The following is a 17002-nucleotide window of genomic DNA, read 5'->3' on the forward strand; positions in this document are numbered from 1 at the left end:
GTTGCCTCACCGGGCACTTACGCATCTAGACCTAGGTAGATCTGGCTCGCACTTGGCGGATCCAATCAGGACCTCGCGGACCCTTTCACAGCTTATTAGTGATATATTTTGGAGCGGATTAACATATTATACCTCAAAATTTTGAATTCATTGCCACTGAAGATATATGTAATGTAGTCCGTTAACGCCACTCAGCTTCCATCTGGACCAGTGAACATTGGCCCCGTGGAGTCATGGGCTGGCATCCATGTAATACTATATTGTTCCTCACGAAGCAAAGAAGGTCCATATGAGAATGAAGTTAATAGACTTCCGTTTAGTTCAGATGACGTCGAAAGACCAACCCGCCTTCTAGTAGCAATAAACTCTTGGATGTGTGCGTGCGAGCGTTCATTACTAGCACACATAACGTTAAATGCTTCTACGATCGCTTCGAGATTGGGAATTGGAATCAGTTACTCAGAGCTCGATACCTACGAATTCAGTTCATTCATCGTGAGCTGACCCCTTAGTTTGCTTTGCTTTGCTTTGCTTAACTACTAGTCTATACTGCGTGCCGATTAGCGGCCGTGAGGTTCGAAGAGCACCTTATCGTATCATTCACTTCAACCCCTCCCAGCTTGTTATTATTGATTCTCGTTTGCTTACGACTCTGAACCTTCCCGGCCTATATTAGATGATTCGATATCATCCAAGGGGATACTGTGCAAAAACCTTCATTTTTCCCTCCTGCCATTGGATTTGGCAAGCACATTTAGCCTTGTCCTACTCACCTAGCCAGTTTTGGTAGTCCCAACCGAGATACTGCATGCTGCAGCTAGTCTAGCCAGTCGTTGAAGGCGGCGTCTTTGGCCTTGATCTGCTTAAGTAATGCCCATGCAACCCCATGCATTCCAGCTGATTCGAAGCTGAGCTCCTGGTTTTTCACGAAGTTTCACTGCCTACCTACTACGATCGCATGAGGACTGAGCAGTTCACTACGAGATTACCATGTCAGGAGAAGATCCACCTGTCTACTCACCACCGTCCTATGCATCGACAATCTATACTCCTCTGGCGCAGTCCGACGTCGTTCGGGTCTTGATCCTCTACCCCGCCATTACTCACGATGCCGAAATTCAGTGCGAGCTGTTGTCGACCGAAATATCTACTTGCCAGGAGCTCGAGCAGTCGTACGTAGCGTTGTCGTATGTCTGGGGGGACCAAAGCGATCCTCAGCTAGTATATGTCAATAATCACGAGGTCTATATCGGAAGAAACCTTTCCGAAGCACTCCGTCATCTTCGTCGTCGAGTTTATCCGATACGACTCTGGGCAGACGCGCTGTGTATCAACCAGAACGATGTTGCGGAGCGAAATCACCAAGTTCATCAAATGCGCAACATCTATTCTTCCGCTCTAGAGACAGTCATTTACCTCGGAGAAGACGATGGAAGCAATACCACATCCTCAGCTTGGAACTTTCTCGAAAGACAAAGCGAGTGGGCACTGAACGAAGACGGCAACGAAGACACCCAGCTGCCGTCGACTCTCGAGGAAGATCTTATTTACTTCAGAGGAGATGTAGCTGATGTTGAGCTCAGCGTCCTGAATAAAGCTTGGTTCTTGCGCGTTTGGGTTCTCCAGGAAGTTGTTGTATCGAAGAAAGTATCAATACAGTGTGGTCATCGACGAGTTCCATGGAATGACTTCTGCAAGACCCTCTTGCTGAACCCAAGATACCACGATCGCTATGGATATAGCATGCAAGCCATAGAAAGAGTCGATATTGTCCGCGACATGTTTCAAGCCCGCTGCGCCTACCAAGAGTCGCATGGTTTGGCCCACCTCCGACCTCCCTGGCACGCCAACGTCACCAACTATGGTGGTAGAAGCGCACACATCATCGATATGCTTGTCAGAGCTCGTCAGCTTGAAGCATCAGATCCCCGGGACAAAATATTTGCCCTCTTAGGGATTTCAACGAATGTGGATCTTGACAATAGACTGATGGCTGTTGATTACAGCAAATCTCAAGCCGAGGTACAGACTAATTTGGCTCGCTACATCATGGAAGAACATAAGAGTCTAGACATACTGAGCTACGTCGATCATTCGATCACCGGTTTGTCTTCTTTACGTAGAGTTGTTCAAGCTGATGCGCTGCCTTCGTGGGTTCCTGACTGGGACGCAAGCCAGGTCGCTCGAGAGCAGCGGCTGATGGCCATGCATGCCGCCGCTGAACTCAACGAGGGCTCGCTCCCTCTGGACCCCGCTAGCCCCATCGTTCCAACAACTCTGAGTTACCTGAGTGAAGAGAAAGATGAGGAACGTGAAAGAAGACAAGATATAGCCTCCAAGAGCATGGCGTGGCTCGACGACAATAAGGTTCTTTTGACGATTGGTTCAGTGATTGGCACCATAGCGCACGTCGGACCTGACATCACACTTCGGGGAGCCGACGAACTTTCATTTCAAGCCATCAGAAATCAATGCGACGACCCCACAGAGTTGCGTCGGAAAATCATGGCGAGATGGGCTCGACTTCTTCTTCAGAAACACAGAAGGAAATATGTGGGGACCCACAATGATTCAAGACTACATTCTGGCCCACCGGAACGTATGGAAAACGTCCTTCGATCATTAGGGGACACTTTAGACGTGGGATCTCACACAATCGAAAGTCACTTGTTCTCCAGAGGGCGACAGACAGCTGCCTGGTCCGGAGAAGGTGAGCAGGTCATCAACAGGGTCACTGACAGGACAAGCATGCTTGAAAACAAGTCTATCGGTGCCTACAATAGAACTGCCGGTTCTCCTTCAGAGCTTCACAAAGTTGTGTTGCCACCCGGGGCGAGAAAGAATGATCTCATGGTTTTGTTACGTGGGGCGCGAGTACCATTTGTCATTCGGCCGATAACTGACAGGCATGTCGCGATGGACGTGGGAGAGACTCAGCTTTCACAGTTACTCCGCTCCGGCTTCGACTTATTGTGTCTCGGGAACGTAGCCTTTCTCGGTCACTGCAAGCTCGTTGGGGAATGCTTGATCAATGAATACGAGGACAGCTTCTGTCAAACGGGCAGGGAATAGGAGGCCATTGCACTTCACTGAAGATCTGCATGTATGCATGTAGGCTCACGACAACACCAGCAACAGTAAGCTTGGCAACTGAGGTTACATTTTACTATCGAACCGAGTACCAGACCAACTTTTCAATCTGCTTTTGAGTTTCCGCCATTTTCCGTCACACCGCCAGCTGCTTTGGCCCAGTTCTGGTAGCATTAGGCGGAAAGAACAGCGAAACGATACAATTTTTATGAGACTCAAGCCCAAAAATGAGCCTGCGATACAATAAAAAGCAGAGTAAAAAAGAAAAAGCGAACCCATGCTCCAAATCAAAGTTGCCAGATTAAATGCCATTGAATTCTATTGCAAAATAAGTGACCGGTCACTTATTTTGCAACGTTTACTTGGCAACACCGATGCAGGAGAAGCATCGTTTGAAGGAGTCGGCCTCAAGAGCGAAGAGACCGCCGTGGTCAAGGAGGGTGGCGGGGTTCCAGATCTCAGGCTCGAGGCGGCCGAGGAGACCAGTGTAGCTGGTGAGACCCTGGGGCTCGGTGACACCCCATGGGTTGCGGAGGACGATGTACTGCTTGTCTCCAATGACGCAGTAGCCGAGAACGGAGTAGGCGTGGTTGGCAACAATGTTGGCACCGTGGAACTCGCGGCCGGTGGCATAGGTGTAAGCCGTCATGGGGTTGATGGTCTTGTTGTTGACGCTGTTGGCGCGGACTAAGCCCAAAAGGGTGTGGGAAGGGTGGTTGTCACAGTTGTAGTAGTGAGGCGTGCGGCCGTTGATCTGGGCCATGGCCTTGATGGGGTCACCGCAGTGAGTCTGGGTGATATCCGGCTGCTCTGAGTTGGAGCCAGTGATCCACTTGGCGAAAGCCTTCTCGTAGAGCGAGGGCCAGATGTCGGCGCCATCACTGGAGCGGCAGTAGAGAGGCTCGTTGTCAGAGTTGTTGATGGGGATCTCGTAGTTGACGTCAACAGTCTCAGTCTTGTTGTTTTGCTTGCCACCCTTGTCGTGGAACTTGACAGACAGGAAGCGCTTCTTGTCGTTGCCGTGAGTGTGGACGCGGGTGGCGCGGTTGATGGCGCTGGGGTCGGACCAGAAGACGGAGAAGAGAGCAGAGACGAACCAACTGTTGCTGGAGCAGCCCTGAGTGGGGTCGTCAAACTGGCGATTGGTCTCACGGCGGTCACCAAGCTGGAACATGGTGATGTCGGAAATCAGGCGCTTGTTGACGCTCTGGAAGAAGTAGTCGTACATGTCGCGCCATGAGGCGTTGGGTGGCTGCCAGCGGCCTTTCTGCATTCTGAATGGAGTGACGAGTTCGTTGATGGACATGGTGACCTTGCGGTTGGAAACAGTCTCGCCGAGCTCATGGGCATGGAGAACAAGGCGAAGCTTGCCGTTCTTCATGCGAGCCATCTTGACCTTCGCGTCCTTGAGATCCTTGAGTCCGACCTTCTCGAGATCTTCAAGTTTGCGAACACCAGAAAAGTCGGGGGTCATAAGGTCCCGCTCGTTAAGGATCTTCATATCCTTCTCGTCGTACATCTCGGCCTTTCTCTCCTTCTCGTTCAGCTTCATACCGGCGAAGAGAATAGAGTGATGGCGCATGTCGAAGAGCTCATCGTAGTCGGTCTGGAGAACATTCTGAAGGATCTGGGCAGCAGCCATCGAGTGACGGTCAATCCTGCGGCCAATCAGGGCCTCAGCCAAGGCGTAGGGATTGACGGCACCGACGCAAGGGTTCTTGGGTGGGGAGTCGGGACGGGGACCATCCTTGCTGAACTCGTGGTCCCTGTTCATTTCGACGAGGTCTTCGTAGTCCTCCAAGGTGCTCTGAGATGAAGAGCCGGGCATGCTCTCGATCTTGTGGCCAAGGATAGCCTCGACAAGGGCAATGACGTTGCTGTCTCTCTCGGAACCGCGGATGTCACCCATTTTGAATTTAAAAGTTAGGTAGAGTATGTTGTAATAAGCTAAAAGATGTTGTGATTTGTTGATAGCACTGAAGTCTTTGGAACTGAGCTGAAAACTTGTTGCTGCTGATCTGCAAGATGATAGAATTGCGTGACATTTGATGGGTCTTTATACCTTTTCAGACAGACTAGAAGATCACACCTTTCTCCAATTGTGCCGCAAGCTTCGGCTCTGCAAGGTGAATCATGAATGCGTAAACCTCAACTCAAACAGCTCGTACGTGTTATGCATCTTTTCCGATCGTGCGAAGGTTTCGCATGGTCTGCTGCGGGGCAACAAAGACCACACATCAGAGCATCAGCTACATACACGAGGCCGAGACTTTCCAGCGTCGGACTCGATTCTGCAAGTCAGATCAGTGAGGTCTTCGTGGTCGTATTCACCTCTCAACGTGGACGAACCATTGGTCTGAGTGTCGACGAGTATCGCCAAAGTACCTGAGTCTCGCAGTCACATGTGAAATGAGCCCGCTTCAAATGCTGAAGCAGAGCTTGACGCTAGACGAAGTCAAAGGCTGACAACTCTTTCGTGCCCAAGTCCGTGAGGGGCCTGTCAGCACGACCTAGACTTCTCTGCAGAGCCCCGCGAAGTAGGTTTCACTGAAACCCTGAGAGGAGCATCGTGCAGTAGTCCGTGAGGGGTTACAATGTTGGGAGCAAATCTCAAGAGAGCATGTTCCCCGCGTGTGGACATGGGGCCATCATGAGGCTGAGAATCAGTCCCAACAAACTCAAGGCTGCAGCTTCAAAGGCTGATCAGAAACCGGGATCCTTCTGCGGCGGCAACATCGGAAGAAGCTGGGGAACTGGCCCGGTTTGAAGTGACAACCGAGCTAGACTCATACATTGAGCAAATTGTCAGGTCTATGACATAAAAGCTATGTGCCACTGATGCTACCGATGAATAGCAAACTTTTGATCCCACGTGGCGGCGCGGACTTTGTGGCGTCTTGCTCCATTTCCCCAATGTTGTCCGCAACAAATATAGGCCGTTTCTTGTTTAGGTTCTTGGACCCCTCATTCTTGCATTGATTCTCCAACTCCATTGGCTTTTTTCGTTGCTGCCGTCTCCTTGCAGAGAAGCATCACAATCTTACGACCTTAAGCTTCATATTGAATTACTTCTTATGGGCTCATAAAACACCCGACAATAACCGCATCAGACCGTTACAAGGACAAATTACTTCGAAATTCTTAGATGTCGGTATAGAGCAATCGAGGCTTTCAAGGTTGTGATGAGAGTTGCGGGGTACCGGCGAGGCGCGCGGGGTACGTGAAGTCTAAGACGGTAAGGCTATGTGCGGCATTCGGTTTCCTCTCCTGACTTTGACAAATGTGCCGGTTCCAGCCAGAGATGCAGTGTGACAAGGTGAGATTTGGACATTCGATGATGACGATAACGCTTTTCGGCATGTTCCAAGTCTCTAGACCAATGTCAATTACAGAACAATGACTGTTCAATGACTGTTAGAGAGAAAATGGCGTTTGTGGATGGTACTACCAGGTTTCTTCAGGGTAGATTGATATTGGTTCATCAAACATCCCATCTGGCTTACTGAAAATAACCCGAATCCGAAGTGCAGCTTGATCAGTAAATGTACACAAAAGTGCCGCATTGATAGCCCTCTGTCGAAGAAATGCAGTCAGCATAGCGCAGCCCGACATTGGCCAAGTCCACAGCAATGGTGTTGGTAGAAAGAAAGGACGGTGTCTCAAGAGAATGTCGGGCCGAGCGGGGCGAGCGGCCCGAGCCCGATAGGGCGGACCCCGCCCGGCCAAAAGTGGAGTTCGTGGTGGATACCTATGCCGCCTAACCGCCGGTTCAATAAGCCGAGAGGGACGGCGGAGGGGGAACTCTTTTCCTAGATGAACGTTTCTGTGCGCGCTTTGCCCCAAGAACTCACATACAGCGCGACTATCCAACCGGGTTCTGCGGTCAACATCACAATCATCTGAGCTGAAACCACGTCAAAGCAGCATTTCTGCTTCTGCTGCGGGCTGCGAGTGGCAGACTTTGGCTTACTGGCTCCAATGTTAAGATTGGCAAAGAGCAGCACAAGAAGAACAAGGTTTTCATTGGAAATTGGTCAATCATGAGATTAGCCTATTTCCTAGCCCCGGCGTACCAGAAAGTCGGGTCGGGCATCAAGCAATGCCAAGTGAGTACAGCTACGCTCAACCTCATTGTCGACCATGAGCGTGCATTATTGCGGGGAATCGAGGATATCTTACCACAATGCACAATCAAAATCTCAATTCAAATGATCGGATAAGATTAGCGAGGGCTTAGAACTGCGTCTCAGCCTTCGTACGCCTGCTTGCGGGCTTCGAGATGTTACAAGTCGGAAAAGATACTTTTCATGTTTTTGAGTCTTGAACTCAAAAATCTTCTGAATCTCCTTTCTCGATATTTCAAGTAATGGGTCCTTAAATTCGCTTAACTCATGGTAAAATGCAATTTCCGAGACTTTGAGGCGGAGAACTATGTATGTGAGGTGATGTCGCGAAATTCGCTGTGTCTACGTACAGCTGACGACAACCTAGTGGATCTCCATGTTTACACAGTGTGTCTGCACGATACACCCCTAAGTGGAGTTGATCTGGTCTTCAGATTGCCCTCTCCACAAGGCCCAAGCAATCTTACTGCTTGTTCACAGACATTCAGACGAGCTTAGGCCCGAACCACATCAGATGGGAGGAGACAACCTGGCTCCTGCACGGCGACCACGAGATTAATTTTCACCTACCACATGCTTCGAGATTGGAATGATCAATGCAGTGAGAGCTGCGTTCAGAACAGATCATCAAGCTCACGAGCATCCGGCTGTTGATGTGCCCAATCGTTATGTCTTTCTTGTCAGCTCTGAGGAATGAATGCATCAAGTTTGAAGTACGACTGACGGCTATCGTTTGGTGATGTCGTTTATCAGCTGTTTCGTGGCTCCAGGGACCACTACCACATCGAGGGCCAGACGGCGTTAGGGCATACAAGAGACTCCGGTCCTTTTAGGGATATGCCGCTGTTGCAAGCTCTGCTTTTTCTTTCCCTTTTGCTTCTTTTTTCTCATCTAGTACGTGCATACAAGGCTTGAGGATAGGCAGAGTAACGATAGAGAAATGCGGCACCATATGTGCTGGACCCGTCTCGAAATCGACGGTGCAGACCAAGCCTTGAAGTTTTCAATTGCGCCTAGTAGTCTCTCCCCCGTATACAATTGGTCCATAAAGCATGAGGTGATCGAATTCTGCTCGATCAGATGTCTATATCATACGGATAGATACAACTTCACCAAATTTCAAAGGCCCCTTTCCTAGCCATGCCAGGAAATTTCTAGCGCAGACAACAAGCGTAACGTATGCGATTTAAGATCGACAAAGACAAGACATTTCTTGGGTCATTTGTTTGGCCGGCATCCTTCCCTGCCAAGATGCAGCTTGAGTCTTCGGATCAAGTCCAGCCAGCCCCTTGCCAGAAGGCTGAAGATCCGAGACACACTTTCAAAATTCAAGCGACGTGATTCGTGAAGTGTCCGAGGGGGGAATCTAGCCCGGAAATCGATCGTAGGGAGGACCAGATAGCCATTCCAAAAGTCCCAACGCTGTGGTAATCCTATTTCCACGACATGTGTGCCTCCCCTGCACACACGATCATGCAAAGGCACAGAAAGCCAGAGGATCATCGTTGGGGGTGGAAGCAGCGCCGCATGCGCTCAGGTGTGCATATTTCCACCGCATTGAGGAATTGCTCAACTCACGTCATATTGAATGAGGCGCACACTTCCTTCTACGAGAATGAGCATGGGAGAGATGTTGAACTCCACATCAATGTGCTCCTATTGCTCCAACTGCTTGCTTGGCAGGATATGTGAGTTTACTGATTACTGAGTCGTAACCTCTACGACTCGATTATTGATGCATCTGTCCAAGATGAGAGACTGATCTTTCCAATCCTCAAAGCCTCACTGCTGACAAGGACCAGATAGCTGCCTCAGAGATTTTGATTCTCTGTCTTACCAAGGTATCCAGATTGAACTAAGTCAGCATGCCAGCAAAGGCAGTCCCCCATTCCCTGAAATGCCATTGTTAGTGTAACAAACAACCTGAGCTGTAAGATCGCTACATTCTTGAGAGTTGAGACCAATCTTCTGAAGGAGTCAGGCTCCAGCCACCGCGCAGTCAGTTTCTTTGTCTCCGGAGCCAATATACAATCAGCGTCCACCCAGTGCGGGCTTGACGTGACATGGATATTGTTCATCAGTTCGATGCGAGGCACGAGGGTAGATGTTTGCCACTGCTCAAAACGGAAGCTGGCCCTTGAATAGTTGTTCTAGCTCATCTTTCAGAAGGCTTCTCACGAACACCACTTGCGGCACTGCGCCTTGACCGGGAATCTCACTTCTAGGGAAGCAAACGAAAGTGTGCAAGATATTCAGTAAACCCATTCGATCGGCCAAGTTCTCTACGCAAAGTATATCAACATCAAGCGGCGTACAACGACGTACGATCAGCACAATGGCGCGGTTTCCAGTAGCCCGGCTGCTCCTGGCATTGCTAGCAACGGCTTTCACCAACGCGCAACTTACCGATCAGTCGCAGTACAGCATCCCTTGCGTGATGCAATACGTCGGCTGTGTCCTCATTCCAAACTTCAACACGGTCTTCAGCCGTCTACTGGGCGACGCTACTCTGACTCCTGGCAAGTGCCAGCGATTCTGCAGCGATCTTGGTTCGACGTACGGAAGCCTATACGACGGTTACTACTGCAGATGTTCAATTGTGCCCGAGACGGTAGCGCCTGTCATCGTTACAGTAGCCGAAACTCTATGCAACAGAGTGTGCCTGGGCGATTCGAACGCAAGATGTGGTGGTGACCCGAATTATCTCAATTTGTACAAAGCGGTTGCTACGTGCGGAACCAGCAGTACCACTGCCACGACATTGTCTTCATCCTCGACGATGACCTCTCAGACAACCACGGACACGCCTTTGACATAGTCGTCACCGACGTCAACCTCCTCCGTCTCCTCGTCATCTTCGTCCTCCTCGACGGACTCAACAACGTCGACCTCAACAACCTCAACGACCTCGACAACCTCAACGACAAGAAGCATCCCAACGTTCCCAGTCAACACCCTAGTTCCCGCCCCCCTCGCACCAGCACGGTACATAGGTTGTGGCCCCCTAGATAACTCCATGGTCAGCGACGTCGATCTCCTCTTCAACCCCTTGGTGGCGAATCAACCAGTCGACTGTCAACAGTACTGCAAGACCAACAGGCGAACGATCACCATGATGTCAAAGTTTCTCTGCATTTGCAGTATCCTAGTGCCGGGAGCGGTAACACCGTTCTCATCGGAAATTCTCCCAAACGATAACTACTGCACAAATCCGTGCAGCTTGTTCCCCTCGGCGCCTTGTGGCGGTGCGATTCCGTTTGAGCTAGGCGCACCGGTGTACACCGTGTACCAGCTGGACGAGAGCCTCCTCAACTCCACGAGTTCGAGTTCATCTTCCACCATCTCCTCTACTTCGACTACGTCTTCTCTTTCGTTGAGTTCGGATACTCCGGCTTCTGGGACCAGTACGAGCTTTAGTAACAGCATGCTTTCGAGTACATCAAGCCTACCAGCCAGCCCAGTAATCTCAAGCACTTCTCCATCATCGTCGGCGTCATCTTCAACATCGTCCCAGGGATCATCAAGCAGCGTCAGTTCGCTGTACTACTCAAATACAACCTCTCTAGCGACAACTTCAAGCCAGTCAGCGACCTTGAGCACTTCAGCCTCGACTACACCAGCGTCAAGCGTTCCCAGCAGCGGATCCCCCCTCACAACTCTACCGCTTTCTTCAACATCTCCTACTTCAGTCTCTGCTTCAACCCCTTCCGAGACGTCGAGCGGCAGCGCTCCATTGTCAACTACGTCTCCTGCCTCGACAACGAGTAGTGGATCCAGTACCCGCACGTTGCCAACCACGGATCCCCTCCCGATAGATACGAGGTCTACAAGTCCTACTCTCGCGTCCACAAGTAGTCCTCCAGTGTCGAGCACTGCGTTCCTTCTCACAGTCACCGTACTGAATCAACCTGCACCAAGTCAAACCCTTAACCCCTAGGTGGATGAAGTGCGAGGAAAGAATTTTGTAAACATATCTTCAGTAATCACGTAATGTCATTAAATGTAGAGTTATATCCACCTAGAACAATCCCCCGGGGAGGAATGAATTTCAAAAGACGAGCTATATTTGAAAGATTTATTTGATTTTTACTTCATACCTAGTCAAATTGAATAGCTCGTTATGCTTCAAGTGCATTGGTTTGACTTTGCGGTTCAATTGGAATGGTCCTGAAGGCCCCATTACCAGGTAAGAGAGAGAGATCTGGCTTTAGACGAGACATTCTGGCAAGAGGATTGTAAAGTCTGAGACGGAGACCCATACGAAAAGGGCGTTTGCTAGCATGAAGATGAATAAAGCCCATCAACGTACGACCCCGCAAGAAAGGCTATCAGTTCATGCCTCATCGTCTTTGCATTTAGATAGATAAATGGCACACTTATACTCATTCAACAAGTCTTAACCTGCCCCTTCTCTACGAAGCGCATTCTCCACTTGCCCCCGTCGGGCCCGGGGACATGAGGGCAAGCAAACTACCAGTCCAAGGCTCACCGTAACGTCAATTTTGGTGAAAAGAACTTTCGTTGAGCACATAAGCGTAGTTCAAAAGTGTATTAGCAGCTTCCCTTGCATAGGCCAGCCTTTCACATATTTCATTTAGTTCAAGCGTGTATCGCCCAGAACTTACTGTTCACTTGAACTGGTTATTGTGTCGTTTCTGTGTCTTCGGAGTTCTATATAGGCGAGTAGTCCTTGTCTTCGCATGGTCCAAGTAACCTCGGGAGCGAAGAGATCGGGGAGCCCGGAGGTAGACCATCAAGCTTAGTGGTAAGATGAATAGGTATCAGCGGGTACTCTAGCAGCCCCTCTGGAGGCAAAGAATGACTACGGCATGTATAATATATCAGGGGAGTTGGACGGATATTGAATGGCGTGGGAATCGCATGCTCATTTTCTTTGATGATTTATCACATTCTCTTATTTTGTGTTCAAGTAACCAAAACCAAGCTTTTTACACAACACTCACAGCAACACCACCTGCTCGATCAGACTCCAAAAGCAATTCAGTCCTACTCATGAATCAATACATAATGTGGAAGCCGTGCATCCAAACCCAATTTCGAGCGTAGATAGACTAGAGTCCTCACCCAAACGCCCGTCTGCCATCCAAGCCGCAACAAGCAGCATGTCACCGCACCCCACAGTCCCCACACAACCGATCAGCCCCGCAAATCTCAAATGATCCCTCGTCGCCCAATGATAACCCTCAATCTCAAAGCGGTGAGTCCGCCAAGCCACAGCTAGTCCCCACCCGACGCGGCAGAATCCCCAGACAAGCTCCGCCTCGGACCAAACCCTCACCTAAAGCTCCATATCGCAACCAACACCCTCAATCCCACAACCACTTCACACCCCCCCATTCCTATCACCATCAATCCAAACCAGGCATCATCTCTTCAAAGAAAAGACCGTAATAAAGATACAGAGAAAGACAAAGCCGCAATGGCGCCCTCCCTCCGCGCCCTCCTTCAAAACCTATCCTCCCTCCTCCCCCACCTCTCCCCCATCACCAACGACTTCACAGGCACATCCTCAAGCCTCGCAACACCACCGACCACGTACGAACCACTCTACGGCGCGCCAAAGTGCCCAATCGACGGCTCCGCCAGGAACGCATGCTGCCACGTCTACCCCTCCAGTCGCCTCCTCCTCACCCAATTCTGGGATGACACCGCACACGCCGCCGGCGCAGAGGAGGATTGGACGCTTCATGGGCTATGGTATGTTCTCTCTATTCCATCATCCCTTAGCTCCTCTTCTCGTGATTGTGATCACGTTTGCCTGGAAGCATTGCCACCCCCTGCCAAGTTAAATCCCTTCGGAAAGACAATTGAATAAGTAGGTACTTATCTAACTGGGATACGTGCAATAGGCCCGAACCATGCGATGGAAGCTACAAAGCATTTTACGGCACGGAGCCTCAGTTTACTAACATCACCGATATCCTGAAGCATTACGGTCAAGATGACCTCCTGGCTTTGATGGAGAGATACTGGGTAGCAGCATAGTAAGCCCCTTCCCCTCCCGTGGTCCCCCACTCCGGCCCCCCTCTTCCCCGTCTCCGTCCCCGTCCCCGTGCATCCCCGGCCGGGACCAAGCAGCAATTCCCTTCCGGCCCATCATCGGCCGAATCCAAACACTCAATCAACAATGCTAACAAACACCCTCCCTCGTAGCGGCACAAACAACAACCTCTGGGCCAGCGAGTACAACACCCGCGCAAGCTGCATAAACACCCTCTCCTCAACCTGCTACGACACCGCATACGCCCCCGGCATCGAAGTCGTCGACTACTTCACCCGCGCCTTCTCCCTCTTCCGCCAACTCGACACCTTCACGGCGCTCGAGAGGGCCGGCATCACGCCCTCGACCTCCAAGCGCTACGCTCTCGCCGAGGTGACCAGGACGCTGGAGAGGCTGAGCGGCGGCCGCGTGGTGCTGCGGTGCTCCGGACAAGGGCGCGACGTGCTTCACGAGGCGTGGTACAGCTATTCTCTAATGGGGAGTCTGCAGACGGGACAGTTTGTTCCCGCGAGCGACCTGGGAAGCTACGGTGACGCGAGTAACTGCGCAAGGGAGGTAAGGTACCTGCCCAAGAAGTGCAAGGGCAACTGCCCGAATGCGGAACTATAGAGCTATTGTCGAGCTCGGACTGCGCTTTGGTTATGATATGCACGATGCTCTTGGGACAATGTTTGGTTTACACAATGGGATATCTGCTTTTGGAAACTGCTTCTGGGAATACTCGCCAGGCGTTTGGACAGGGAATGGGGAGTTTGGTCCGGGCCATCAGTGATTTCCTTCTGTCCGGGACCGAGAATTGTAGTGCTGGTCTCCGGCAATCATGCTGTAACAAGTCAGTTGTTATAAAACTCGGTATGCTCGGCATTGCCGATGCGATCATCTTCAATACTCTTCTGTTGAAAAACTGTCGGCAAATGACTTTGGTGTTTCAGCCTTCTCGTTGGAGGTAATTGTCCGTGGAGTTTTTCGGATAGCCTAACGCCGACGAGGCTGGAATACCGAGGAACAACTTGAAACCGTCCTTTGATTTGGGATGATGAAGTCTAACCGTCCCTTTGATGGCTGTCTCCCAAACTCAGAGCCCAAAACGATTCTCGAAAATTACAGCGGCGTTTTCCGGAATTCGATTGCAGATAGCACCAAAAATGCTGGTGTGTCCGTTCGCACGTGTCTTGACCTCATCCGCAGCTTCTAGCCTTGACGTGAAGGATTCTTCCTCAGACGTCGACATCTCCCCTTTTGCCTCTACGTAGTAATACCAGCGTGCCAGCCTTGCATGTAGCCGTCGAGACAGGAGTGGTGTAGGTAGTCATGGCAAGGTCTTGAAGAACACGGATGCATGCCTTATCGGACCGACCGTGGAAACTAGCGCACGCTTGTGCCGATCTGGATTAGAGCGTGTGGAGGAGGAAGAGTGGGCTGAGACGGACGCCGACGCACAGCACAGCATGGTGCTATGCGAACGTGCCATGGTCGGATTGGGCGTGGTACAGTGTCCTGTCATGCCTGGCTTCTTTGGAAAGTTGTCGAGGCATCTCCGCAGCCCCGACATTGGGCGCTTGCCCGAGCGCCGGTTGAGTGATCCGATAAGTTGATAATGACCCCCCCTAGTTGAGGTGAGAGTACCGTGCACGGCTCTAGCCTAATACGGTTAAAATAATAGTTAAGGTGAGAGTACTGTGCACGGTTTTAGCCTAATATGGTTAGGGTTAGAGGTTAGGATCGGCTAGGGTTAGAGGTGAGTGATCCGATAAGTTGATAATGACCCCCCCTAGTTGAGGTGAGAGTACCGTGCACGGCTCTAGCCTAATGCGGTTAAAATAATAGTTAAGGTGAGAGTACCGTGCACGGTTTTAGCCTAATATAGTTAGGGTTAGAGGTTAGGATCGGCTAGGGTTCGGGTCATTAGCTAGGATTCGGGTTATGGATAGTCTTCGGGTTCCTGGAGTATGTATTTTTCCGTTACTTTTGGGTGAAGTGCACGGGACTCTCACCTCAACTAGGGGGGGTCATTATCAGTTTATGTGTAGACTCTTAGAGGTTAGGATCGGCTAGGGTTCGGGTCATTGGCTAGGATTCGGGTTATGGATAGTCTTCGGGTTCCTGGAGTATGTATTTTTCCGTTACTTTTGGGTGAAGTGCACGGGACTCTCACCTCAACTAGGGGGGGTCATTATCAGTTTATGTGTAGACTCCGCTGGTTCGCTGTCGGCATTTGAGGAGAAGGAAGGGGGAAACGGGGTGGAGAAGCGACGGAATGCAGGCCATTTCTCTGGGCGCTGTCATCGACCATGATCAGAGCAAGGGCTCCTTGGTCTTTGTATCCGTACTCCGTATACATCTTTCGGTGCTGGTGCTCAGGTCGCCGTGGACCTCTTCGTGGAGATACAGGCCTCCAATACGAGTGAAAGCCGGTGTTTCTCAAACCCCATCTCACAGGCCTAGGAAAACCACAGCGGGTGTCAAGAGTTCCGGTGCCACGAGGTGGACAAGGTGAGAATAGCGAGGGCTGGAGACGGGCAGATTCTTCAGCCCTGCCAGAGATTTTCAGAGACCAGAGGGCAGTGCGATGTAACCTGTCCAACGCAAGGACCGTGACCAAGTTACCAGAGCCCGTGGTCGAGTTCAATAAAAAAAAAATCATTGCCCCTTGTCTCATGTGTTGGATCCAGCTGCTGCTGTGCGTAGCTATTCAGAGAATGCCATTTCATGCTGACAAGAGCGAATTCCTCGTTCGCGGTGCCTCCTCTTCTTCTCCCCTCGTCCATAGTCCACGGGTGTACCGGCATTCGCAGACGGGGGCAGTGTTAATGCCTGTTAGCGTCGACGGCTTCTGAGGCGCCGGCAGCTAACAATGTTGCCTCATAAGCTGCTTCTTTGGTCTCCGCCACAACGGGGCTTCTGCTGGTGCCGTTGAATTATTGACAAAACTTGAGCCCCGATGTGGGCACAAGACACCGATCTGAGATGCGCCCAAAGTTAGGAGCTCGATTGGTTTCAATGGCATTCCAAATGGTCACCGTGTTGCGCTGATGCAAATGAACTCCCTGGTGACGAACGACAGCTGAGCAGCAAACTCTGGGTATAGCCAACTCGTGCACTGATGATCAAGCTGCAAACGGCTTCTTGCATTGGCGAAGGAGGGTGGCCACCGAAAGGTCGTGGTCTGATAGGTGGGCTGAAGCGAATGGAAGCATGATGGAAGACGCTTGGAAGGTGGAAGGTTTTCCTCATGCGCCATTCTAGGGCGATCCGGGGACTGGCAAGCCCAGGGGTTAATTGATTGAGGGTGGTCAGTGTGAGTCTTTGCAATGAACTGAGCAAAGATTGCTTGCGATTCGCAAGATTGCCAAGTCCAAGGCTCCGGGACACGGAAATGCCCACCAGCGTAAGTTCAAGATGGCCACGACCGCTACGTTGGTGGGTGAGGACAAGAACCGACCATCTGTAACCATCGAGCGATAGCCCACCAGCCGCCATCGGTTAGAAGGATCTCGATCCCATTCGGTGGGTTCTCGTAGCATGCTTGCTGCAGTTACCAAGGTTTAGTGCTATATCTGCATCCGTACGTGCCTACTTTGAAGCAACGCGGTTGGCATTCTACTCCCAAACTACCAAGTTTTTCAGAGCCGTAAGGAAAAAAAAGATGAAAAAGCCATCCAGAACGCTCGGTCAGTGGGAATCGTCTCTGCACGTTTAGTGCTCAGAGCTGGCACTTTCCGCCATCCCAAGTGTCGGACGATCACCATGTTGTCGAGACCAACAA

General features: G+C 50.9%; 5 protein-coding genes across 5 annotated transcripts; 4 read left to right on the forward strand and 1 right to left on the reverse strand.

Annotated features, from left to right (window-relative positions):
* Positions 1-990: 990 nt before the first annotated feature.
* Positions 991-3072, forward strand: CABS01_01036 (uncharacterized protein; the record flags this gene model as incomplete). The annotated part of the gene is made up of 1 exon (XM_060534416.1): positions 991-3072. One exon carries the CDS (start codon positions 991-993, stop codon positions 3070-3072), a length of 2082 nt encoding a protein of 693 aa, XP_060401494.1.
* Positions 3073-3448: 376 nt separating this feature from the next.
* Positions 3449-4999, reverse strand: CABS01_01037 (uncharacterized protein; the record flags this gene model as incomplete). Its single annotated transcript, XM_060534417.1, has 1 exon — positions 3449-4999. The coding sequence occupies one exon, from the start codon at positions 4997-4999 to the stop codon at positions 3449-3451; it is 1551 nt and encodes a 516-aa protein (XP_060401495.1).
* Positions 5000-9549: 4550 nt separating this feature from the next.
* Positions 9550-10982, forward strand: CABS01_01038 (uncharacterized protein; the record flags this gene model as incomplete). The annotated part of the gene is made up of 4 exons (XM_060534418.1): positions 9550-9870; positions 9960-10207; positions 10481-10618; positions 10667-10982. 4 exons carry the CDS (start codon positions 9550-9552, stop codon positions 10980-10982), a joined length of 1023 nt encoding a protein of 340 aa, XP_060401496.1.
* A 1672-nt stretch (positions 10983-12654) lies between these two features.
* CABS01_01039 (ribonuclease T2 family protein) lies at positions 12655-13845 on the forward strand (the record flags this gene model as incomplete). The annotated part of the gene is made up of 3 exons (XM_060534419.1): positions 12655-12932; positions 13085-13219; positions 13389-13845. The coding sequence occupies 3 exons, from the start codon at positions 12655-12657 to the stop codon at positions 13843-13845; spliced, it is 870 nt and encodes a 289-aa protein (XP_060401497.1).
* Positions 13846-14501: 656 nt separating this feature from the next.
* Positions 14502-14831, forward strand: CABS01_01040 (uncharacterized protein; the record flags this gene model as incomplete). The annotated part of the gene is made up of 1 exon (XM_060534420.1): positions 14502-14831. A coding segment is annotated over one exon (330 nt), but the record flags the coding sequence as incomplete, so codon positions are not given.
* Positions 14832-17002: the final 2171 nt, after the last annotated feature.

Source organism: Colletotrichum abscissum (genome assembly GCF_030869225.1).
Source record: "Colletotrichum abscissum strain IMI 504890 chromosome Unknown Scaffold_2.1, whole genome shotgun sequence".
Lineage (NCBI taxonomy): Eukaryota > Fungi > Ascomycota > Sordariomycetes > Glomerellales > Glomerellaceae > Colletotrichum > Colletotrichum abscissum.